This window comes from Pan troglodytes, chromosome X (genome assembly GCF_028858775.2).
Source record: "Pan troglodytes isolate AG18354 chromosome X, NHGRI_mPanTro3-v2.0_pri, whole genome shotgun sequence".
NCBI classification, from domain to species: Eukaryota; Metazoa; Chordata; class Mammalia; order Primates; family Hominidae; genus Pan; species Pan troglodytes.
In genome coordinates this window covers 75,417,327-75,444,125 of record NC_072421.2, presented here as the reverse complement: position 1 = coordinate 75,444,125, position 26,799 = coordinate 75,417,327, and the positions used below count along the sequence as shown (strand labels likewise).

Here is a 26,799-nt window from a genome sequence, read left to right as displayed (position 1 = left end):
CTTTATATTATAAAAAAATTATAGCACCATGAGGGACATTTTGTGTAATGTAATTATATAATGTGGCACAAAGAAGGGCTTCTTTAGCTTCTTGAGGGGTAGGAGTTACCCCAGAGAAGGCTTCACAAAGAAGGCTTTTACCCAACAGATTAAATTCAAAATGTGGGAGCACGTAGATTGTTGTGAAGATTTACAACACAAGCAGGGAAAAAAATTTTTAAAACCTGTGTAAAATGTTGGCACATGATGGATGGGATACAATTAATATAGTATAAGCTGCTCTGTAGATAGGAGTAGGGAAAGGAACAACAGGGGATGAAGCTGGGCCTGTAAAACAGAGACCAGATACTGGAGATCTTTGTAAGCCTGTGTTTTTCACACTGGAGTACTGGGTGGTATACCAAGGTGTACATCTCTTTGGTGTCTCTATTTATAATTTGAGGTTTGGGGAAGGTCATTTTATGTTAAATAATATATATTGGGTAATTAAATGTGATACTTGCCTGCGAATTTTGGGTAACAAAAAGTTCAAAGAATTTTTTTGTTGTTGCTGTGGTGGGCTTTTTGATGACTAGGGGTAAATTTTGAAGACTGTTGTTAGTACCCAACCCATGGATGGCAGATGAACTCTTCTTTGCCAACTAGGAATAGGAATGCATTTTTGCAAGTGTTTGGGAAATATAATAGGCTCTAAAGGATGCAGAGCCATTGAAAAGTTTTTTTTTTTTTTCAATTACTGTATTTATTTTTGAACTCTGGACCTCTGGCTATCCACCTACCTCGGCCTCCCAAAGTGCTGGGATTATAGGCGTGAGCCACCGTACCGGCCTTATTTTTAAATTTTTTGTTTAACAGCTATATTGAGATATAACTCACAAACCACACAGTTCACCATTTACAGTATACAATTTAGCAGTTTTTAGTATAATCGTAGAGGATTACCACCACTTTAAAAAATGTTTTATTTGAAATGTATGTATAAAGAAGTGCACATTATCAATAAGTAGACATCTTGATGAAAACGTAGGGCACCCAGATCAAGGAACAAGATGTTGATTACTAACACTCAAGAATCACAATCTCAGCATGACCACTTTTTTCCCTATTGAAAGATTTTAATCAAAGATATCATATGATCAGATTAGTTCCTTACTATTCAGTGAGAATGAAGGCACTGAATGTTTGGAAGGTATTGCTGTAGTTGATGACAAATGGGGTTGTTGGAGAAGAGGAAGATTGACTTGAGTCTTATAGGAGGTTGAATTGTTAGGTCTTCTTAATTGGTATGAAAGGGAAAAGTCTACAATGAGTGTCAGGTTTTTAGAGTTGTCATGGTGTATGTACAATATCACAAAAATAGTTGAGGTTTTTCGGTGGAGTTGTAATGTTTTACAAATGGAAAGCTAAGGACATAGTCTTGGAATCCTAAACATTTATAGGGCTTTTGGGCAAGAGTTATTCACTAAAGATGAGGGGGAGAAGTTCTTGCCACACACATATACAATTAATATGTCATGGATATTTTAATGTTAATAAATAATAGTACATCATTTTGTGACTACTTGTCTTATAAATTTCTTTTTTATTATTATTTTTTTATTTTTATTATTTATTTATTTATTTATTTTGAGTCGGAGTCTTGCTTTGTCGCCCAGGCCGGAGTGCAGTGGCGCGATCTCGGCTCACACTGCAAGCTCTGCCTCCCGGGTTCATGCCATTCTCCTGCCTCAGCTTCCCTAGTAGCTGGGACTACAGGTGCCCACCACCATGCCCGGCTAATTTTTTATATTTTTAGTAGAAACAGGGTTTCACCGTGTTAGCCAGGATGGTCTCGATCTCCTGACCTCGTGTTCCACCCGCCTTGGCCTCCCAAAAGTGCTGGGATTACAGGCGTGAGCCACTGCGCCCAGCTTGTCTTATAAATTTCTTTGCAATATGGCTGCAAGCTCTTACAGATTCTATAAAGGAACTGTGTGATTTAGCATGTTATATATCACAACATGGATTCCTGTGCCTCTTCAACAAAAGGGGCAATATTGATTTTGCTTCTGAAGCTTAGTTCAATATATAGACCCTTTTAATATATATGATTACATTTGAGATTTGCTTTATTAAAACCTGAGTTTTCTATCATCTGTGTTTCTACAGCCTGATTCTGTGGGTAATTTATTACCCAAGTGGTTTTGTTGTTGTTGTTTTTTGTTTGTGTAGGACAGAGTAAACTTCTAAAATCTCATCATATTTGTGTTTCTAATATGGATTGTGATCATAGTGGTTGATATATAGTTGAAGTTGCATGATTTTCTGAGTTTTGTAAATTCTAATGTTCCTATATTATTTGGAAATTTGAATTGAGAGATGGGAAAAAATCAGTAGTGAATAGTCTACTTATTAAATCTAGTTGAATTAAATTGAAATGCATTGAAGAGGTATAAGAACAAAGTGCAACATGTGAACTCTAATTTTCTCCTAAATTAGAAAAAATGTTACAAAATTATTTTAGTGACAATTTGAAATTGTAAATATTGCCTTCACATTAGATGATAGTAATTTTTTTTCCAGATGTGATAATGGTATTTAGTTATGTAGGGCAGTATCCTTATGCTTAGGGGTAAAGTGTCATCTGCGCTTAATATCACATGGTTCAGTGTAAGAAAAGTTGTGTGTGCCTCTGTGTGTGTGTGTGTGTGTGTGTGTGTGTGTGTGTGTAGAGAGAGAAAGAAAAAAAGCAAATGTGGTAAACTGCTAACAATAAGTGAATTTAGGAGAAGGGATACAAGTGTTCATTCAATAATTCTTTCAAATTTTTGGTAGATTTCAAAAATTTTAAAATGCTGGGTGAACAATTAATACTAGGCTTAAAATTATACTTAATTACAGGATTTTTTTGTGTCAGTGTGTGTGTTTTTGGTATTCTCCCAGCTTTCCAGTTGCTTAGCTATTCTTTTTTTTATTATTGTGGTAAAATATATGTAACATAAAATTTACCATTTTACCCATTTTTAAGTGTACGATTCAGTGACATTAAGTAAATTCACATTTTTATACAACCATCACTTCTGTCTGTCCCTAAAACGTGTCGTCATTCCAAATGGAATCTCTTTAACCATTAAACAATAACTCTTTGTTCCCCTCTCCTCCGACATTTCTTTATAGCATTTATGTTCTCCCATTTATAGCATTTCTGTTAGCATTTATGTTCTCTCATTTTTTAAAAAGCTGGAATAGATCTTTGATTCTGATCTCAGGTTATGATAGATTTTTTTAAAAAATTATTTTGAAACAATTCTTGATTTACAGAAATGTTACACAAATAGTGCAGAGTTCTGTGTATCTTTCACCTAGCTTCCCTGATTTAATACCTTATCATAGTACCATGATCAAAACCAAGAAATTAATATTGGCACAATACTATCAACTAAGCCGGGGGTTTACAAACTGCACCTGTGGGCCAAATCTGATCCTCTGCCTGTTTTTATAAATAAGCTTTTATTGAAACACAGCCATATTCATTAATTTACTGTTTTCATATATGTACAATGGCAAAGTTGAGTAGAGATGAGTAGTTGCAACAGAGACCATACGGTCCACAAGTCAAAAATATTTACTATCAAGCTTTTTACATAAAATGTTTTATGACCTCTGAAGTAAACTATAGATCTTATTCAGAGATTAGTTTTCCCACTAATGTTTTCTTTCTGCTCTATGATTCAATCCAGGATCTCACATTGCATTGAGTTATAATGTCTCCTTAATCTACTTCAGCCTGTGACAATTCCTCAGTCTTTCCTTTGATGACCTTGACACTTGTGGAGTGTTGATTCCTTATTTTCTCAACTGTTCCTTGATATATATTTGTCTAATGTTTTCTCATGATCGAATTGAGATTATTATGCATTTTGACAGAATACCACAGAAGTGATGTTGTGTCTTCAGTGCATGATATCAAGAATAGATGATGTCAGTATGTCTTTTTTTTTGAGAGAAGACCTCGCTCTGTTGCCCAGGCTGGAGTACAGTGGTGCGATCATGGCTCACTGCAGACTCAACCTCCTGGGCTCAAGTGATCCTCTCGTCTCAGCCTCCCAAGTAGCTGGGACCACAGGTGTGTACCATCATGCCTGGCTAATTTTTAAATTTTTTTTGTAGAGACAGAATCTCCCTATGTTGCCCAGGCTGGTCTCAAATTCGTGGGCTCAAGTGATCCTCTCAACTTGGCCTCCCAAAGGGCTGGGATTACAGGGGTGAGCCACCATGCCCAGCCGTCAATATGTCTTATTACTCTCACGGTTAACTTTTGTTACTTGCTTAAGTTGGTGTCTGCTGGTATTTTTCCACTGTAAAGAAGAAAATATTATTTTTCTATCTATATTTAGTATTTTGTTGGGAGATACTTTGTGACCATGCATATATCCTGTTTCTTATCATACTTAAGCCCACTAATTTTAGTATGCATCTTGGGTGAAGCAGTTAGTACTGTGGTATTTGCCTAGTTGTAATTTTCTATTTATTTCATTACTTCCACATTTAGTAATTGTAAGGGAGATTTGTTTTCCCCTATTTATTTATTGCATTATTTATATCAATATGACTTATAGATTTTTATTTTACCAGTTATAATCAAATAGTATCATTTATTTTATTGCTCAAATTGTTCTAGCTTTGGTTGTTGGGAGCTCCTTCAAGTTGGATCTTGTGTCCTTTCAACATGTGCCTGCCCATGTTTGAACACTGCTTTGTTTTCTGGCACTATAAGATGTTGTAAGCTTATCTTGTATTTTTTTCTGCCCTGCTTCCTCTGGCCAGAAAGAGGTTTTCTCCTGGAATTTTATATGCTTCCATTACTGTGTTAATTGTGAGAAAAAGAAAATTGAGGATTCCACATGTAGAGCCTGATTTTCCTGGTGTTGTGGCTAGAAATAGGGATTTTTCTTCACAGTCTTGTTGTCAGTACCGTCTGCATACCTTTGGAATTTAGCCTGCCTTCTGGTCAAAACCAGGAAACAAAGAAAGAAAATAACCATATGCCCTCACAGCTCTCTCCCCTCCACCAATTGTAGAGGGGTCATTATTCAAGTTTTGATTTCAGTCTCCAATCTGCCTATTATTGTTTCCCTTTCCGAGTTCTTCGGTTGTGTCATCATTGGTGGAGACAATCTGTAATCTTACTCCATCTTGGCCAGCCTACCTTGCTTGTTTTGAATAGCCAAACTTCTTTTTCATTAATTTACCTTTGGTAATTACATATATTTTATTGACAGGTAATTTATTCTTATTCTGTCAATTCATATACAATTGAATACTTATATTTTAATGTACAACCACAGTTTTATAATTACATTAGAAATACATCTGAATTTTATTTATGTATATCATGTAAAGCATTAACTGGTATATTCTATATTATGTATTATCCATTCACATATATACCTCTGATGTTCTTACAATGCTCTGTTTTAATGTCGAGTCAGTGGTAAATTAAGTGAATTAGGTTTCTATTGAAAAATAATTAATAATTTTATGTATTTTTTAAAATTCAAGTGAGCAGTGAAGATTCGGAAGATTCTGATTTTCAGGAATCAGGAGTTAGTGAAGAAGTTAGTGAATCCGAAGATGAACAGCGGCCCAGAACAAGGTATTATAATTGGTTTTTAAAAAATTTTAGGAATTAATCTGAATGACCATGCCTTCAAATGATTTATATGGTTACTGTTACCAATAAAGTTAAGTTAGTGTGATATATAATATTTTGATTTGAAACTAATTGTTATACTTAATAGTTTAAAAAGAATCTAAGCATATTTTATGTGTAGTTGAATTATGTATTCTAACCTGGGTAGATTTTCAGTCTGCAAAACCACTCGTGTCTGCAGTGTTTTATTGTTACTGGGGAAATTGTAGGATAATAGTAAAGAGGCTTTATAGAAAAACTGCCTCGGTCTAACTTTGGGCTTTTCTACTTTCTGTTTGTATAAATAATCTATGCTTCAGTTTCCTCATCTGTAAAGTGGGGGATTACAATATACTTGACTGACTATTGTGGGCATTAAATGAGACAATACGTGTACAAGGTTTATAATAGTACCTACCTGGCAAATAGTAAGTGCTCAATATATAAATTATTGGTCTCAGTAGTACTACAGTAATAATGATATGCTTGTTCTTGTAACACGAACAGTCACTGATCTAGATTACCTGTAATTTAAAATTTGGCTTCCTTCTTAGTATGGTATGTTAGATAATACTACTACTACAATTTTCTTATTTCCCCCAGAATAACATAATCTTTCTACAGTTTATCAAATGAACAATCTGTGTGTGTTTGTGTATGTATGTCTACAAAGGTGTCTATCTGCATTTGTAAGTTTTAGAACATTCGAGGTTTTTTTAGGTTAATACTTACCAGGTTGTGCTTAGAGTATAGCAATATATTATACTTTAAGTCAATATAAAATGAAAATGATAAGATATGATGAGAGGTTTTTTTTTTTTTAAAACCAAGATACAATTCAGCATGTTATACTGTGGAATACAGTGGTCTTCAGAATATTTGCAAAGTTGTGCAACAAACACCACTCTATAATTTCTGAACATTTCCATCATCCAAGAAAACAACCCTGTACTTACTAGCAGTCATTTTCCATTCCCCATGCCCTCGTACTCTAATAAACACTAAAATCTACTTTCTGTCTCTATGGATTTGCCTGTTCTGGACATTTTGCATGAGTTGATTCATATAATGTATATCCTTTTATGAATGGATTTTTTTTTTCACTTAGCGTAATGTTTTCATGGTTCATCCATGTTGTAGCCTGTATCAGTACTTCATTCTTTCTTTAATGATTATTTCTAATAGTGGTAAAATGCACATAACATAACATTTACCATCTTAACCATTTTTTTTCTTTCATGGTATTACTGGGAATTTTTATTTTCATCTTAACGATTTTTAAGTGTATGGCTTAGTAGTGTTAAGTACATTCACTTTTTTTGAACCAATCTCCAAAACCTTTTCCCCTTGCAAAATTGAAATGTTACTCATTAAACCACTCTCTTTTTCCTCTTCCCTGAAGCCCCTGGCAACCACCATTCTATTTTCTGTCTCTATGAATTTTACTACTCTAGGAACCTCATATAAGTGGAATCATACAGTATTTGTCTTTTTTGACTGGCTTATTTCACTTAGCATCATGTGCTCCAGGTTCATGTATGTTGAGGCATGTTTCAGAATTTTCTTCCTTTTAAAGACTTAATGTTCCATTGTATACCACGTTTTGTTTATCAGTTTATTTGTTGATGGACATTTGATTTGTAACCTTTTGGCTATCATGAATAATGCTGCTTTGAACATGGGTGTAGAAATATCTCTTCAAGTCCTTGCTTTCATTTCTTTTGGGTATATACCCAGAAAAGGAATTGCATGGTAATTCTATTTTTAATTTTTTGACGAACTGCCATAATGTTTCCATAGCAGCTGCACCATTTTACATTTCCATTAATAGTGAACAGGGTTTCACTTTCTCCACATCCTTACCGACAGTGGTTATTTTGTCTGGATTAATGTAGCTTTGTGTACCAATTTCTAAGCCCAGAAATATTTTTCTCACCAAAAGTTGTTACTTTTTTTTTTAAATCTCTGTGACCTGTTATGAAGAAAACAGTATTCAAATTTGTAATCTGCTTTTTTTTAGTGATGATGAATGTTTTTTAGTATGTCTATTGGCTGTTTGTATTTTATACTAGAAGAATAGTCTTAATGTCCTTTTATGCATCTTCTTACTCATACAGCAAACCTCCCCTCAGGATACTGTAAAATGTTGATCATTGGATTAAAATGAAGGGTTAGGCTGCTGCTGGAATATCCATTTTGAACCTATTGATTTTTTTTTTCTGTTTGTTTTTAGGAATGCATACAGAGGTAGAACAGTTTTAAAATAGTACATAACTTATTGATGGAAGTTTATCATGAAATATTTTATTTTGTGTTTTAAATTTTCGTCAGGTCTGCAAAGAAAGCAGAGTTGGAAGAAAATCAGCGGAGCTATAAACAGAAAAAGAAAAGGCGACGTATTAAGGTTCAAGAAGATTCATCCAGTGAAAACAAGGTAATAATGACATTTACCACATGCTTGAATTATAACCAGTACAGTAGACTATGGTAATTATGCTGTTACCTCTCTGTTCCATTCATTCATTGTATTGTACTGGCTTATTTATATTTTACACTTGTGGAAGGATTGGTTATTGAATATATATATGTAAAAGTATTGATTTGACATTATCAGTTTTTTTCTATTCCTTAATTTCTAATGGAATTTTATTTAAGCCATTCTAATTCATTATTTTACATTTGTAGTGATGTGAGTGTTCTATTTTCTGAAGACAAAATACTATCCTGAATGATGACTCATATATGAATAAATTTCTTCTCATAGTGAAATCAGCCAATTTGAATTTTTGTATTTAAGCAGGCTTACATAAAGTAAAAGGTGTCTGTAATATGTTTGATTCTGTCAACACAATGCTCTTCCAGAGGGATATTTATCTTTTGAAAATTAACTTTTAAAATATTTTAAAATGTACGGTTCAGTGGCCTTAATTATATTCACAAGCAGAAACTCTTCACTCATTAAACATTAACACCATTTCCTTCTATCCCCCATCCCCTGGTAACCTCTATTTTCATTTATGTCTCCAAGAATTTGTGTATTTTAAGTACCTCATGTATATAAGTTGAATCATGCAATATTTGTCCTTTTGTGTCTGGCTTATTTCATTGACATAATATTTTCTAGGTTCGTCCATGTTTTAGCATATATCAGAATTTCATTCCCTTTTTAAGGTGAATAATATTCCATTGTAAGTGTGTGCCACATTTTGTTAGCCCAGTCATCTGTTGATGGACATTTGGGTTGTTTCTACCTTTCGGCTATTTTGAATAATACTGCTATGAATATGGGTGTTTACATATCTGAGTCCCTGTTTTTAATTATTCTAGGTATATATGGAAAAATGGAATTGCTACATCATATAGTAGTTGTATGTTTAACTTTTGGAAAACTCCACACTGTTTTTCTCTGGTATCTGTAACATTTGACGTTCCTGTTAGCAGTGTACCAAGATTCCAATTTGTCTGCATCTTTGCCAACACTTCCTTTGTTTCTTTCTTTTTTCTTTTTTTTCTTTTCTTTTTTTTTTTTAACAAGAAACATCCTAATGAGTGGGAAGTGGCATTTCTTTGTGGTTTTGTTTTGTATTTTCCTAATGACTGGTGATATTCAACATCTTTTCATATGCTTATATCTTCTTTTGAGAAATGTTTATTCTAGTTGGTAACCCATTTTTAATTGAGTTGTTTGTTTTTTTTTAATAGGTGTTGAAGAGTTGTTTTTTTTTTTTTGAGACAGAGTCTCGCTCTGTCACCCAGGCTGGAGTGTGATGGCACGATCTCGGCTCCCTGCGAGCTCCGCCTCCTGGGTTCACGCCATCTTCCTGCCTCAGCCTCCTGAGTAGCTGGGACTACAGGTGCACACTGCCATGCCCGGCTAATTTTTTTTTTTTTGTATTTTTAGTAGAGACGGGGTTTCACCGTGTTAGCCAGGATGGTCTCGATCTCCTGACCTTGTGATCCACCCGCCTCGGCCTCCCAAAGTGCTGGGATTACAGGTGTGAGCCACCGTGCCTGGCCGAAGAGTTGTTTTTTTTTTTTTTAATACTACTCTATTGCTGAATATAATTCTAAAGGTTTTCAGCATGTTTTCTTCCACCTTTTCCTGCTGTGTTAATTAATGGAATATGAAATGGATAAATTAAATGACTTTGTACTGTTTACCTCTAATTGTTTAAATTCTGTAGAGTAATTCTGAGGAAGAAGAGGAGGAAAAAGAAGAGGAGGAGGAAGAGGAGGAGGAGGAGGAAGAGGAGGAGGAAGATGAAAATGATGATTCCAAGTCTCCTGGAAAAGGCAGAAAGAAAATTCGGAAGATTCTTAAAGATGATAAACTGAGAACAGAAACACAAAATGCTCTTAAGGAAGAGGAAGAGAGACGAAAACGTATTGCTGAGAGGGAGCGTGAGCGAGAAAAATTGAGAGAGGTAACTAATTTCTTTCTTCTTCTTTTTCTTTTGTAGCTACAGGGTCTCGCTCTGTTGCCCAGGCTGGCCTCGAACTCTTGGGCTCAAGTGATCCTCCTACCTTGGCCTCCTAAACTTCTGGGATTACAGGCGTGAGTCAACACACCCAGCCTTAATTTATTTCTATTAATGATTTATTTTATTTGGTATATGACTTCAATATATTTCAGCATTTTAAGAGTAGAATGTTGTAATCTACCACAGATTTCTTTTTTTTAGACGGAGTCTGGCTCTGTTATCCAGGCTGGATTGCAGTGGCATGATCTCAGCTCACTGCAACCTTTGCCTCCTGGGTTCATGTGTTTCTTGTGCCTCAGCCTCCCAAGTGGCCGGGACTACAGGCATGCACTACCACACCCAGCTAATTTTTGTATTTTTCAGTAGAGTCGGGGTTTCACCATGTTGGCCAGGCTGGTCTTGCGCTCCTGACCTCAAGTGATCCACCTGCCTCAGCCTCCCAAAGTACTGGGATTACATGTGTGAGCCACCTTGCCCAGCCTCAACCACAGGATTTCTAGTTGCAATTGATTTTTCCTACTGTCACTATTTCATGCAACTTAAAATAGTCATTAAGCTTTATTAATTTAATTAAGTGCATGGAAAGCATTGAGATTCTTGAATGATCACCAAAATGGTTATGTTGTATTTTGGGTAGAGAAATGTTTCAAAATTACTTCTTAAATCCATAAAAGATTTCAGTTTTTTAAATGGACTTTATGTTACAAAAATTTTCAAATTCACAGGTGGAGAGAATAATATAATAATTCTCCCTGGATCTATTAACTCAGTTTCAGCAGTTACTAACACAGGACGAGTCTTGTTTCATCTTTTTTTTTTTTTTTTTTTTTTGAGATGGAGTTTCACTCTTGTCACCCAGGCTGGAGTGCAGTGGCCCAATCTCGGCTCACTGCAACCTCCACCTCCTGGGTTCAAGTGATTCTCCTGTCTCAGCCTCCTGAGTATCTGAGATTACAGGTGCACGCCACCATGCCTGGCCGTTTCATCTATTCTTTTTCCTTCAGATTATTTCAGAGCAAATCTCAGAAATCATATTCTGTTTATAAATAGTTGGGAATGTATTGTTAAAAGATAATGGTATTTTAAACATTACTGCAGTGCCATTATTAAACTGAATTCTCTCATTGCCTCACATAGTAGTTTTAAAAAATAGTTGGTATGGGCCTGGCGCGGTGGCTCACGCCAACACTTTGGGAGGCTGAGGCGGGTGGATCACCTGAGGTCAGGTGTTGGAGACCAGCCTGGCCAACATGGTGAAACCCCGTCTCTACTAAAAATACAAAAAAAATTAGCCAGGTATGGTGGTGCACGCCTGTGATCTCAGCTACTTGGGAGGCTGAGACAGGAGAATTGCTTGAACCTGGGAGGCAGAGCTTGCAGTGAGCCAGGGTTGCACCATTGCACTTTAGTCTGGGTGACAAGAGTGAAACTCTGTCTCAAAAAAAAAAAAAATAGTTGGTTTGAATCAGGGTCTTAACAAGGGCCATCTGCATATTCTGTTGTATTTGGATGTTACATCTCTTACCTAATTTTAACCTAGTTTCCCTTTGGTTCTTTCTTTTTCTTTACCCATTCTTACAGTTCATTTGCTTAAGAAACCAGATTATTTTTGTAAAATTTTCTATATTCTGAGTTTTGTTATTTGCATCCCTGTGGTACAGTTTCACTGGCTTCTATATTTCGTATAAATTGGTAATAAGATCTAGAGTCCTGATCAGATTTAGATTCAGTTCTCTTTTTGGTAGAAATACTCATGGGCAGTAATATGTACTTCCTTTTGGATCTCATTAAGAGGTACTTTAAAACTGCTTGTCCCTTTTTTTGTGGTACAGCTCCTCTAACTTTGTTCCACTTTTTCAGAATCTTTTTGGATATTCTCAGTTCTTTGCATTTCCACATAGTATTACGTTGTTGGTTTTTACAAAAATCCCTGTGGAATTTCTGTTGGAATTTTGTTGAATCTTTCTTGTAATGTGGCCAGAATTGACATCTTAACAGTGTTTTGTCTCCTATTACATGAATATAGTGTACTTCTCTATTTATTTACCTTCTCTTTAATTTCTCTTAGGAATGTTTTGTAGTTTTCTCTGTACAGGTCTAGTACATATTTTAAAAAATTTATCCCCAAGTAATTCATGATTTTTGATGTTAAATTGTATTAGTCCATTTTCACGCTGCTAATAAAGACATACCCAAGACTGGGCAATTTATAAAAGAAAGAGTTTTATTGGACTTATAGTTCCATGTGGCTTGGGGAGGCCTCACAATCATGGTGGAAGGTAAAAGGCACATTTCACATTGTGGCAGACAAGAGAAGAACTTGTGCAGGGAAACTCCTCTTTTTAAAACTATAGATCTTGTGAGACTTATTCACTATCACAAGAACAGCACAGGAAAGACCTGCCCCCGTGATTCAATTACCTCCCACTGGGTCCGTCCCACAACATGTGGGAATTCAAGATGAGATTTGGGTGGGGACACAGCCAAGCCATATCATATAGTAAATGTAGTTTCACGTAATGTTGGCATAATGACCTTGTGTCCTAAGCTCTAAATTTACTTACTCGTTATAGTAGCTTTTTTGATAAATTCTTTATGACTTTCATGTATACGTTTGTGTTGTCTGTAAAGAAAAACTATTTTGCTAATTCCATTCCAATCTGTCATTTATTTTTTTAAAATTATAAATGGTGAATTTCTTCAAATGCTTTTCATTGCATCTGTTGGAGTGACCTAGAAAATGTCTTGTATTCCTTGAATAAACCTTGCTTAGTCACGTTATATTACTCCTTTTATATATTGTATTGCATTTGCTAATCCTTCCTTCCTTCCTTCCTCCCTTCCTTCCTTCCTTCTTTTCTTTCTTTCTTTCTTTTTCTTTCTTTCACGATAGGGTCTTGCTCTGTCTCTCAGGCTAGAGTGCTATAGTGTGATCATAGCTCACTGCAGCCTCAAACTCCTGGGCTCAAGCAATCCTCTTGCCTCAGCTTTCCAAGTAGCTGGGACAACAGGCATGTACCACCATACCTGGTTAATTTTTTATTTTAGAGATTGGGTCTCACTATGCTACCCAGGCTGGTCTTGACCCCCTGGCCTCAAGTGGTCCTCTCCCATCAGCCTCCCAAAGTGCTGTGACTATAGTAGGGAGCCTCCACACCTGGCATATTCCATTTCTTTAATACATGTAGAACTATTTAGATCTTTTCTTTTTCTTTAGGTCTGTTTTGGTAAATTTCAAACTTAAGGAATTTTTCCATTTCATTTAAGTAGTCAAATTATTTATGTAAATTTGTTTATAGTCTTTCATTATACTTTGTAGGTTCTGTCATTTATTGTTTCTGTTAGGAATTTGTGTTTTATCATTTTTTCCTTGATTAATCTGTGCAAAAAGTTCACAATTTTACTATCTCAAAAAAAAAAAACGCAGCTTTGGATTTCATTAATTTTTTTTCTATTGTTTGACCCTTTTCTATTTCATTGATTTTCATTCTTCTTTTTACTGTGTTTATCCTTCTTTGGACTTATTTTCTGTTCTTTTTCTAGCTACTTAAGGTGGATTTTGGATCTTCTTTAACGTATGCATTTTTAAAGGTATAAAATTTGCCACTGTGCATACTGTTTAAACACTGCATCTTACAGATTTTGGTATTTTGTGTTCATTTTTACTCTGCTCTGAATCTTTTCTAATTTCTATGAGCCAGAATATGATCTGTCTTGGTGGATGTTCAATGTTTATATTCTGCTGTTGTTGGGTGACATATTCTATAAATTTTGATCAGATTATATTGATGGTTGATTATATTCACATCTTCTGTAGTTTTAATGGTATTCTCTCCAATCAGAGGAGTGTTGATGTCTCCAACTATAATTGTTAATTCATCTCTTTCTCCTTGTAGGTCTCTCAGATTTTGCTTCATGTTTGCTGGAAGTTGTTTTGTTAGGTACATATACATTTAGGATTACATCTTTCTGGTTAATTCCCCCTTTAACAACATGTAATGTGACTCTGTATTATCTGGTAATTTTCTTTCACCTGAAGTCTGCTGTATTTGATAATAATGGTAACGACATCATCATCTTTCTTTTCCAACATCTTAGGAAAAGTTTCATTTATACAGCCAGGTTGAAAGTATTTCATTGATTTCCTGTAAACTTACTTCCTAGATTTTTTTCATTGTCATATTTTTCATTTTCATCTTTCCTTTATTACATTCCTATTTATGTACGAATCTTTATCCATCAGTACATCTTTTTATGCATTTCATAGTAAATTGCATACATCATTTCATTTATCTCAAATGCTTTAGCAGGTGTATCATTAGCTAAAGTTCAATATTTATGTGTTTTCCTTTTTATGTAAAAGGAAATTTACTTAAAATGAAAGGCAAAAATCTTGTGTACATTTGTTTTTGAATAATATGTGGTGTATATTTTCTCATTATTTTTTTCTAGTAATTTTGTTCCCCCACAATTTTATCGTGAAATTTGTAAATATATGGAGAGAATTGTAAACATGAACACGAATGTACCTACCATGTAGCTTCTTCATTTCTTAACATGTTGCTGTATTTGCTTTATTACATATCTGTTTTATGTATGCATCCATCAACCATTTTATTCGTCCCTGCTCTAATCTGTATTATTTCCTTTTATTCTCTAGCTAGGGTTTAGTTTGTGCTTCCTTTTCTGGTTCCTTAAGGTGTAAAGTTAGGTTCTTGATTGTGATCTTTCTTCTTTTCTACTGTATGCCTTTAGTGCTGTAAATCCTCTTCTTAGTACTGTTTTCTCTACATCCCATATGTTTTGTATTTTGTGTTTTAACTTTCATTTGTCTCAAGGTGTTTTCTAATTTTCCTTGTGATCTTTTACTTGATCCTTTAGTTACTTATTTAATTTCCACATATTTCTGTTCTTTCCAGTTGTCTTCTGTTATGGATTTTTTGTTGCATTCCCTTGTGATTGGAAAAGATACTTCAGTCTCTTTATATTTATTAAGGCTTTTTTGTGCCTGATTATGTGGTCTGTCCTTGAGAATGTGCACTTGAGAGAAAATGTATAGTCTACCATTGTTGAGTGGAGTGTTCTTTACATGTCTGTTAGGTCTATTTTTTTTTTTTTAAAGACACAGTGTCTTGCTCTGTTGCTCAGGCTGGAGTGCAGTGACGTGATCATAGCTCACTGTAGCCTCGAACTCCTGGGCTCAAGTGATCCTCCTGCCTCCGCCCCTTGAGTAGCTGGGACCATAGGTGCATGCCACCACCCCAGCTAATTTTTTTAAACTGTTTTACAGAGGCAGGGTCTTACAGTGTTGCCCAGGTTGGTCTCCAACTCCTGGCCTCAAGTGATCCTCCTGCCTTGGCTTCCTAAAGTGGTGGAATTAAGGCGTGAAACACTGTGGCCAGCTCCAATTGGTTTATAGTGTTATTCGAGTCCTATATTTCCTTAATTATCTTTGTCTACTTGTTTTACGCATTTATTGATATTGGGCTATTTATGTCTCCAACTGTTTCTCTCTTTTTTTGTTTTAGTTTTCCCATACTACACTGATGTATATTTCTCCTTTTAGTTCTTTCAGTGCTTTCTTCATATGTCTTGGTGCTCTGTTGTTTGTTGTATTTATGTTTATAATTACATTTTTTGAGAACCTGGCTGTATTATCAATACATAATATCCTATTTGTCTGTTGTAACAGTTTCTGACTTAAAGTCTATTTTGTCTGATGTCTATATAGTCATCTCAGCTCTCTTTTGGTTGTTATTTGCATGGAATGTCTTTTACCATTCTTTCACTTTCAGTCTATTTGTGTCTTTAGATCTAAAGCGAACCTTTTTTAGATAACCAGTATTTGGATCATTTTTTAAAAATTATTACGTCCATCTATGTCTTTTTGATCCAGGAGTTTAATCCATTTACACTTGAGGTAAGTAGTGATAAATAAGGATTTACTTCTGCCATTTTGTGTTTTCCTTTTTCATTTTGTTCATTATTTTGTTCATTATTTCCTCCATTACTGCTTTCTTTTGTGTTTGGTTAATTTTTTGCAGTGACATATTTTGATTCCCATCTCACTTTCATTTTTGTATATTCTATATTTTCTTTGTGGTTATCATGGAGATTACATATAACATCCTAAAGTTATGAGAGTCTTACTTGAATTGATGTGAACTTAACTTCAGTTGCATACAAAAATTCTACTCTTCCACAGCTCCATTCCCCTGTATATTATGTGGTGACTCTGTTACAATTATTGATATCACAAATTACATTTTTATACATGTCGTGAATGGTAACATATATTCATAATTGTATTTTATGCTTTTGTCTTTTAAATCCTAAAGAAAGTAAAAAGTGAGGTTATGAAACAAAATTTTGTGAAACTAGGTTTTATATTTGCCCCTGTATGTATCTCTTCTAGGAGATCTTTATTTCTTTATATGGCTTTGAGTTACTTCTAGCATCCTTTCATTTCAACCTGAAGACTTCCCTGTAGGAAGCATTTTTTATAGGGCAGGTCTAGTTTTAACAAATTCATTCGGCTTAGGAGTGTCTTAACTTGTTCCTCTATTTTGAAGGATAATTTTGCTGGGTATAGAATCCTCAGCTGATGCCTGGCACAGTAGCTCACCCCTGTAATCCCAGCACTTTGGGAGACCAAGGCGGGAGGATCACTTGAGGCCAGGAGTTTAAGACCAGACTGGGCAACATAGTGAAACCTTGTCTTTACAAAAAATTAAAAAATTATCTGGATGTGGTGGCACACACTTGTGGTCTAAGCTACTTGAGAGGTTGGAGGATTGCTTTAGCCGGGGGTTCGAGGATACAGTAAGCTATGATTATGCCATTGTACTATAGCCTGGATGACAGAGTGAGATGCTGTGTCTATTTTTTAAAAAAGAAAAAAGAATCCTCAGCTAACTTTTTTTTTCATTCATCACTTTGAAATATATTGTCACACTGCCTTCTGGCCTCTAAAGTTTTTGATGAGAAATTAGGTGATGATCTTATTGAAGTTTTTTTGTATGTGTTGACTTGCTTCTCTCTTGCTGCTTTCAATATTCTCTTTGTCTTTGGCCTTCGACAGTTTGTGTGTAATGTGTTTTGATTTATACGTATTTGAGTTTATCCCAGTTTGAGTTCATTCCTGTATTTGTAGATTTAAGTCTCTCTCCTTCAATTTGGGAAGTTTTCCACAATTATTTCATCAAATAATTGTTGCTTCTTTCTTTTTCTTTTCTCCTTCTGTGACTCTCGTAATACATAAGATGTTCTTCATGATGGTTTCCCTTCCATCCCTTTTTGTTTCTTCACTTTAGTTTTTTTTTTCCCTTTTTGATCTTCGGACTTGAGGATTTCAGTTAATATCTTCATATTCACTGATTCTTCTGCCTGCTCAAATCTGCTATTAATCCTCTTTTGATTGAGCCATATTTTCCTATTTGGCTGTACCTTTGTGATTTTTTTTAATACTTTAAGTTCTAGGGTACATGTGCACAACGTGCAGGTTTGTTACATAGGTATACATGTGCCATGTTGGTTTGCTGCACCCATCAACTCGTGTGATTTTTTAAAATTGCATATTGGGTATTTGACTGTTGTAACTTGGCAACTCTGCATATGAGGTTCTCTCCCTTTTCAAGGGTTTGCTGGGATTTTAAAATATATATAAATTGTAGTAGACCTATTGTTTTAAGACTCACCCACATTATTTTTTCAAAGAGTGTTCTTGTTGTGTGTCATCAGTAAAGTCTCTGTCCCTTTCTTTCATGTTCAACTAATGTTTTGAAAGATTTTTTTGAATGTCTGCTGGGTGTGGTGGCTCGCGCCCATAATCCCAGCACTTTGGGAGGCCAAGGCAGGCGGATCACCTGGATTCAGGAGTTCGAGACCAGCCTAGCCAACATGGTGAAATCCTGCTTCTACTAAAAATACAAAAAATTTAGCCAGACATGGTGGCACGTGCCTGTAATCCCAGCTACTTGGGAGGCTGAGGCACAAGAATTGCTTGAACCCGGGAGGCAGAGGTTGCAGTGAGCCAAGATTGTGCCATTGCATTCCAGCCTGGGCGACAGAGCAAGACTCCATCTCAAAAAATAAAAGAAGGCTTTTTTTTTTTAATGCCTGCTCTCTCTGTTTGTAGATTGATTGTGCTGGTGCACTCCTTTAATCCATAACTAGGCTTCCACTAAACCTAAAGATAAGCCTGAGGGGAAAACTTAAAATTTTAATAAAGATCTTTTCTGAGCATGTATTTTACCTGGACGCACATATGGCTTTTTGAATTATCCTATATACCTGGTTGCTTTTGAGTGTCCCAAATTTAAAAGTAGCTGCGTGTGGTGGCTCATACCTGTAGTCCCAGCAACTCTGGAGGCTGAGGTAGGAGGATAGCTTGAGCCCAGTTGTGTGAGGCCAGCCTGGGCAACATTGTGAGACCCTGTTTCTACAAAAATAAAGACTAGTTGGGCGTGGTGGTGCACATCTATAGTCCCAGCTACTTGGGCGGTTGAGGTGGCTAGATCGGTTGAGGTGGCTGGATCAATTCAACCCAGGAGTTCAGTGCTGCAGTGAGCTATAATTACACCACAGCACTCCAGCCTTGGTGACAAAGCAAGACCCTGTATCTTGAAAAAAAAAATTCCAAAAGTGTCCTATCTCTAGCTATTTGGGCCTTAGGTGGTGTTTTGGGTGTGTTCCCCTGTAATGCCTTGCCCCAGGCCTGTAGTCACGTTGCAGTTGTTTTGTGTGTGTGTGTGTGTGTGTGTGTGTGTGTGTGTGTGTGTGTGTGTGTGTGTGTGTTTTAAAGCTGTTCTTGTTGTCCTTCTCACCAAAGCTCTGAGTTAGGTGAAGAAATGATGAGAGCCTTATGTCAGTCCTTCAAGTATCCTTCAGACAGGTTAGATAAAATTTACACAATAATTTGTAAATAACATCTGCTTTGCTCCCTCTGGTTTGTGGGAGGATACTGGGAAACAGGGTGCTGCTGCTTTGAGACTAAAACCTTCACCTTCTGGTAGGTGGTGGGGCAAGGACAAGTAAAAATGTTGTAAAACGTTCCTATTGTATTGAAGGTGACTTTTTTTCTTTTTCGTTATTTTAGAGATGGGGTCTTGCTATGTTGCCCGGGCTAGCCTCAAATTCTTGGGCTCAAGCGATCCTCCTGTCTAGGCCTAGTTGTTTGTACTACAGGCGGTCACCACCATGCCTGGCTAAGGTGTTGTTTTCTTGATTGGGTATTTGCTTGGTTGCTGTAAACCTTTGACTGTGTTCCAGAGCTCTGACAAAGTTGGTTCAGAAAGTTTCTACTTGTTTACAAAATAGTTCTGTGTGGGAACTGGAGCTTGGAGCTTCCTAATCTATTGTTTTGTTGATATCTACATTTTCCCTTCTTTTTGTTTTTGTTTTTTTTTTTTTGGAGACAGTCTTACTCTGTCACCCAGCTTGGAATGATGCAGTAGCATGATCACTGTAGCCTGGAATTCCTGGGCTCAAGCAATTCTCCCACTTCAGCCTTCTGAGTAGCTAGAAGTACAGGAGCAAGCTAATCTCTTCATTTTTGAAAGTTGTTTTCCCTGGGTATAGAATTCTAAATTGATACTTTAAAAAAATCTCTTTGAAGATGTTACTTCTTTGTGACATTTTGTTTGTTATCTTTCTCCTTTTTCCTTCATCTTTGCTCCTCTGCATGTGCCTTTTATTTCTTGGAAAGATAGTCTTAAAAGATTTTTCAGTATTTTAAGATTTTCTGTTAATGTCTGGCTTTCGGAAATTGAAGATTTTTATTTTCTTTGTTTATCCTGCTCTGGGTTCCTTGAACTTGTTGGATCTGTGAGTTTATAGTTTCATCAAATTTTTGTTGGTTTGTTTTAGAGACAGGGTCTTACTCTGTTGCCCATGCTAGAGTGCAGTGGTACGATAATTGGTCACTGTAACCTCAAACTCCTGGGCTCAAGAGATACTCTTGCCTCAGCTTCCGGAGTGGCTAGGACTAGAGGCATGCCCTATTGCTAATTTTTAAACTTTTCGTAGAAACAAGGTCTTGCTATGTTGCCCAAGCTGGCCTCAAACTTGTGACCTCAGGTGATCCTCACACCTTGGCCTCCCAAAGATCTTGGATTACAGGTGTGAGCTACCATATCCAGCTTCCATCAAATTTTTGGAAAGTTCACATCATTATTTTTTGAAATAATTTTTTTCTGTTCTATTTTTCTTTGGGACTTATATATTATGCTCTTTAATATTGTTCCATAGGTTTCTTATTTTCCCCCCTCTGTTTCATTTTGGATAGTTTTTCTTGCTTTGTCTTCAATTTTGTTGATCTTTTCTTGTGCACTGTTATGATATTAATCCACTTAGTGAATTACAGTGTACTATAATTTTCATCACTAGGAATTCCATTTAGTTTTTTGAAATATCTTCTATTTTTGTTTTCATTGTGTTCATGTTTTCAGTGTTTGGGCATTTTTTTTTTTTTTTTCTGAGATGGAGGCTCGCTCTATCACCCAGGCTGGAGTGCAGTGGTGCGATCTCTGCTCACTGGAACCTCTGCCTCCTGGGTTCAAGCGATTCTCCTGCCTCAGCCTCCTGAGTAGCTGGGACTACAGGCGTGTGCCACCATGCCCAGCTAATTTTTATATATTTTTAGTAGAGACGAGGTTTCACCATGTTGCCCAGGCTGGTCTCAAACTCCTGAGCTCAAGCGATTCACCTACCTCTGCCTCCCAAAGTGCTGGGATTACAGGTGTGAGCCACCACACCCGGCCTATTTGGGCATTTTTAATCAGCTGTCTCACTTTACTTGTCTGCCTATTTCATTATTTCTGTTACTTCTTGGCCCATTTTTGTTGACTCTTTTTTCCCCTGGTTATTCTTCATATTTTTTTTCTTCTTGACAAACCTAGTAATGTTTTATTAAAAAGTTCAGTTTAATTTTGAAGCTTTTAAAAAAGCCTGGTTAATGCATTTCTTCAATACTCTTTAATTTATGAATTGCTTTGACCCACTGCTAAGATTTGGTCTCTTCATGGTCTCTACTGAATGCCCTGGGTTATAAACGAAGAGGCTACTGTGCCTCCTCTGAAATCGAATGCCTCCCAGCACCATGTGATCACTGGGAGCTGTTTAGCTCACAGCTTCTTGGTCATGCTCTGCCTGGCCTCACAAAGTTTCACTCCTCATGTGTGCATTTTAATGTTCAGCTATGACTCAAAGTGAATCCTGTCTTGATTTTGAGTTCTTTTTGTGTAGCTCTTTTTTCTTTGTAGTTCTGCCCCGCAACTTCAGTCATCTCAGCCTGACCTTTGTTTCTTCAACTTGATATATCTCCAGTGCTCTCCTTGGGAATCCCTTTTCCCTGATACTTCAGGCACCAATTCAAGGGGAATATAGGGATCTTGTTGGTTTTCCTACTCTGAGGGATCAGGGTCCTGTGGTGTCTTTATTTAATGTCTGAAAAAAATTTTTTTCATATATTTTGCCTACTTTTCTACTTGATTACAGCAGGAAGGTAAACCTGGTTCCTAATAAACCATCATGACTGGAAGCAGAAGTTTGGCTCAACCTTTTAATATTTTGGTCATATGATTTTTTTTCCTTTATTTTCCCTTCAATTCAGATATGGGAGATATTTCATGTCTGTATTTATTTTTACTACACCTTAAGTGATTATTTGTCCTAAGTTTTTCTCCTATTTCATTGCTGTGTATTTATCATTTTTTTAAATTTCAGCTTTTAGTTTAGATACGGGGTCGGGGGGTACATGTACAGGTTTGTTACTAGGTATATTGTGTGATGCTCAGGTTTGGGATGTGGATCCCATCACCGTGGTAGTGAACATAGTACCCAATAGTTGTTCAGCCTATGCCCTCTTCCTTCCCTCCCCCTCCAGTAATCCATAGTGTCTATTGTTCCCATGTTGATGTCCATGTGTGCTCAGTGTTTAGTTCCCACTTGTGAGAACATGTGGTATTTGGTTTTCTGTTCCTATGTGAATTTGCTTAGATTTATAGCCTCCAGCTGCCTCCAAGTTGCTGTAGAGGACATGATTTTCTTCTTTATGGCTGCATAGTATTCTGTGGTGTATATGTACCACATTTTGTTTACCTAATCCACCATTCATGGTCATCTAGGCTGATTACATGTCTTTGCTATTGTGAATAGCATGGCAATGAACATATGAGTGTCTTTTTTGGAAGAATTATTTATTTTCCTTTGGGTATATACCCAGTATTATTAGTTAAATAAAGTTTCCTTATATTATAGCTTGAGTGCATAAACACATCTACTTAGTCACTAATAGGCAGATGATTTCTTTTTAACTTATCTCCTCCTACATTTAGGATGAAGATACACTAATCCTCAATCCTGAAGACAACACTTAATAACAAAAGTATCATCAAGTCACTGATGAACACATGGTTCAGAAATCTTAATTAAAGCCTTGTATATTAGTTTTTTTTATTGTGGCATTAAAATGTACCACACACTTAACCTCTTAAGACAAACTTATTTGTCTCACGGGTCAGGAAGTTGGGAATAGCTTAGTGAGCGTGGCTCTACTGGGTTTTCTGCTTAGTGTCCCACCAAGCCGAAATTAAGATGTTAACTAGAGTTTTGCTTTCATCTAAGACTTTGTATCCTTTTCCAACTCACTTGTTGGTAGAATTTAGTTCCTTTCAATTATTACACTTAGGTCCTTAGCTACTAGAGTTCTCTCTCCACAACATGGCAGATTGTTTCATCTTTGAGATCAATAGAAAAGCATTTCAGTCTTTTAAAGGGCTCACTTTAATTAGGTCAGGCTCACCTAGAATATCTCCCTTTTGATTAAATCAGAGTCAGCTTATTAGTGGGCCAATTATGCGAATGATAGCCCAATCATATTTACAGGTCTCAACCATACTCAGAAGGTGAGGGGATTATGCAGGGTGTTTATATCAGATGACGGTAATTCTGGGGCCATTTTAGGATTCTGTGTACCACACCTTGTAAACAGGACAAGACATTTAGGGAATTTTCCATTTTTATATAATGGCTTTACCCCAGTGATATGAAGCTACTACATATCCAGGCTAGGACACAGTAATAATTTAGTGAATACTTAGCCTATGCCAGATACTTTGCATACGTTGCCTTATTCAGTCTCCAGAACAACCTTGTGGAAACTATTGATAATCATTCCCAGTTTGCAGATTCAGACACAGAAGCTAAGAGGGTTTAGGTAGCTTGATGAAATGGAATTTGGGTCTGAATGGCCTATGCTATTTTTACTTCACCACACTGTTTCTCAGTGTTAATCTTGGTTTGTATATCACAATTTTATGTAAGTACAATATCTATTCAGATAATTTACTGCAAATCTGTGACTTATTTGTAGTTTTTTGGATGTGACAATGATCGTATGGTTTTACAAAGAGGAAGTGTCCTTTTGAAGAGACATTTACAAACATTTTATAGATGACATTGCATATTTTCTTGTGTTCGCTTCAAAATGATTTGTGGGATCTGGGGAACTGGACAATGGGTAAAATGCTGTCAGTGAAACAAAACTGGCCTTAAGTTGATAATTTTCTTTTTCTTTTGAGACGGAGTCTCACTCTGTCGCCCAGGCTAGAGTGCAGTGGAGCAATCACGGCTCTCCGCAACCTCCACCTCTCAGGTTCAAGCGATTCTCCTGCCTCAGCCTCCTGAGTAGCTGGGACTATAGGCGCGCGCCACCGCGCTTGGCTAATTTTGTTGTTGTTATTGTATTTTTAGTAGAGATGGGGTTTCACCATATTGACCAGGTTGGTCTCAAACTCCTGACCTCATGATCCACCCACCTTGGCCTCCCAAAGTGCTGGGATTACAGGCATGAGCGACCGTGCCCGGCCTTAAGTTGATAATTTTTGAAGCTGAGTGATGGGTAATAGGATTTATTATTCTCTTCCATCTACTTTTGTGTATGTTTGAAAATTTCTATATTGAACATTAACAAATTCATTTGTTAACTAGTTTTAATTGTAAATAAGAAAAAAGTGCCTAAAATTTTATTTCTTCACCATCGTAATGTTTTTGTTTTTAAATTTTTTTTTAAAGTTTTTTTTGTTTGTTTGTGTTTTTTTTTTTTTTTTTTTTTTTTTTTTTTGAGATGGAGCTTTGCTCTTTCACCCAGGCTGGAATGAAGTGGCATGATCTCGGCTCATTGCAACCTCCGCTGCCAGGTTCAATCCATTCTCCTGTCTCGGCCTCCAGAGTAGCTGGGATTACAGGCGCCCGCCACCAGCCTGGCTAATTTTTGTATATTTTGTAGAGACAGGGTTTCACCATGTTGGCCAGGCTGGTCTTGAACTCTTGACCTCAGGTGATCCATCCGCCTCAGCCTACCAAAGTGTTAGGATTATAGGAGTGAGCCACCGTGCCCAACTGCGTAATGTTTTTATGATTTTAAAATCACGAGTTTCTATTTTTTTTTCATGGAACCATAAAACTGTTTATCACAAGCATTTATTTTACTAAACTAGTATTTTGTAATGTTTAAGAGCATGGACTTGGGGGATCAACCCTCTGGGTAAATCTCAGTGTCATGATACTCAATAGTTGTATGACCTTGTGCAGGTTACTTTACTTCTCTGTCCCTCAGTTTTTTCATCTGTCAAATGGTAATACTTGTACCTATCTTGCGTAGTTACTGAATATACTATGTAACGGATAGAGATTAGGATAAGACAGCAAAAAATATATGCGCACACACACTTGTTACCTGTGTGCATATATTATATCTACTTAAGTTTTATTCTAAATAAGGAGCTTGTGATAATTGTTTCCGTTTTGTAATTAGAAGGTATTATATGTTCCTATCATGATTTTTGAGCCTGTGGTTCTGAAACCAGTGTTTCTAAATATTTTTTTCTTTTCACATCATGTATTTACAGTGTTTTCCAGTGGTAGTCATGTTGACATCCTGAGTCGCACAGTTCTTGTTTGGGACTGTCTTCTTCCTCCTCCTTCCTTCTTCTTCCTTCTTCTTTCTTCTTCCTCCTCCTTCCTCCTTCCTCCTCCCTCCTCCTTCCTTCTTCTTCCTCCTCCTTCTTCCTCCTTCCTTCTTCTTCCTTCTTCTTTTTTCTTCCTCCTCCTTCCTCCTTCTTCCTTCTCCTTCCTTCTTCCTTCTTCCTTCTTCTTCTTCCTCCTCCTCCTCCCTCCTCCTCCCTCCTTCCTCCTCCTTCCACCTCCTTCCTCCTTCCTCCTCCTCCTCCTCCTCCTCCTCCTCCTCCTCCTCCTCCTCCTCCTCCTTCCTCCTCCTTCTTCTTCCTTCTTTCTTCTTCTTTTTTTTTTTTGGCATAGCAACCAACAACAGGGAACACTGCTTTTTTCACAACTCTGTGTAATAAATGTTGTTGAAATATCCAGGGTGAGATCTGTTGAGCTAAATTACTGACATTATCAGAGTGATTTAAAATTTTTTGGAGAGTTTTGATTTTAGAAGACATAAAACCCTGGGCTCTGTCCTGGCTTTATTGAAGCAAAATAGTGGTGTATTAGTTCTGAGATTGGGTAATTTATAAAGAAAAGAGTTTTCATTGACTCACGGTTTTGCAGGCTGTGCAGGAAATATAGTGGCTTCTGCTTCCGGGGAGGCCTCAGGAAGCTTCCAATCATGGCAGAAAGCAAAGGGGGAGTGAGGCACCTCACATGGTGGGAGCAGGAGCAAGAGAGTGAGGGAGAGGTGCTGCACAGTTTTAAACAACTAGATCTTGTGAGAACTCGCTCACTGTCACAAGAATAGCACCAAAGGGGATGGTGTTAAACCATTCATGAGAAATCCACCTTCATGATCCAGCCACCTCCCACCAGGCCCCACCTCCAACATTGGGGATTACAATTAACATGAGATTTGGTGGGGACACAGATCCAAATCATACCAATTGGATTTGTGGTGTGGGAGTAAATGTGTCTATATTTTGGAAAATCTCCCTTGGTAAGACTGACCATTGCTTGAATGATTTCTTTGAGCTTAACTATCAACAACTCCTTTTCTTGTAGGTGATAGAAATTGAAGATGCTTCACCCACCAAGTGTCCAATAACAACCAAGTTGGTTTTAGATGAAGATGAAGAAACCAAAGAACCTTTAGTGCAGGTTCATAGAAATATGGTTATCAAATTGAAACCCCATCAAGTAGATGGTAAGAAACTATTAGATGATTCAGTAATTTTTAGTTAAATTTTTACCAATATTTGGGTGTGAGGCAGCTGCCTCACATCCTGCTAAGTCCTGGAGGTAAATTGGTGAGTGGGGTGGGGAATCCCCAATTCCCCTGCCTTTATGGAGCTCATAAACAAATGAGGAAGAACAAAATTGGGTGATTGCAAACACAATGAGTTATAAAAAGAGAAAGAAGTGCTACTTACAAATGGGTAGATATAGCAAGTGGGTTTCACCTAATTAGCAAAGACTGGCCTAAGGGCAGCTAGGGGTTGGGAAGAGCTGTAGCTAGCTAAAAGCCTTTTTCAGAAAATGCTATTTCAGCATTTTTAGGTATGTTTTCTTTATTAGAGTTGAATCAGTAAGTCAGTTTTGAGTGTTTATGTGAATTAATCATAAGGGAGGTTCTGTAGTTCCTACCTTTTGAGTTGCTAGTCCCCTTTCTTGCTCAGTGTTTACTATCGAATA

General features: G+C 36.7%; 1 protein-coding gene across 1 annotated transcript in view; it reads left to right on the top strand.

Annotated features, from left to right (window-relative positions):
* The window catches only part of ATRX (ATRX chromatin remodeler), a gene marked incomplete at its 5' end in the record, with an annotated part of 213,219 nt that overhangs the window by 56,428 nt on the left and 129,992 nt on the right, over positions 1–26,799 (top strand). Inside the window, 4 exon segments of the mRNA NM_001009018.1 lie at positions 5,542–5,635; positions 8,003–8,105; positions 9,856–10,095; positions 26,170–26,311. Of these exon segments, the coding sequence (NP_001009018.1) occupies positions 5,542–5,635; positions 8,003–8,105; positions 9,856–10,095; positions 26,170–26,311 (579 nt within the window).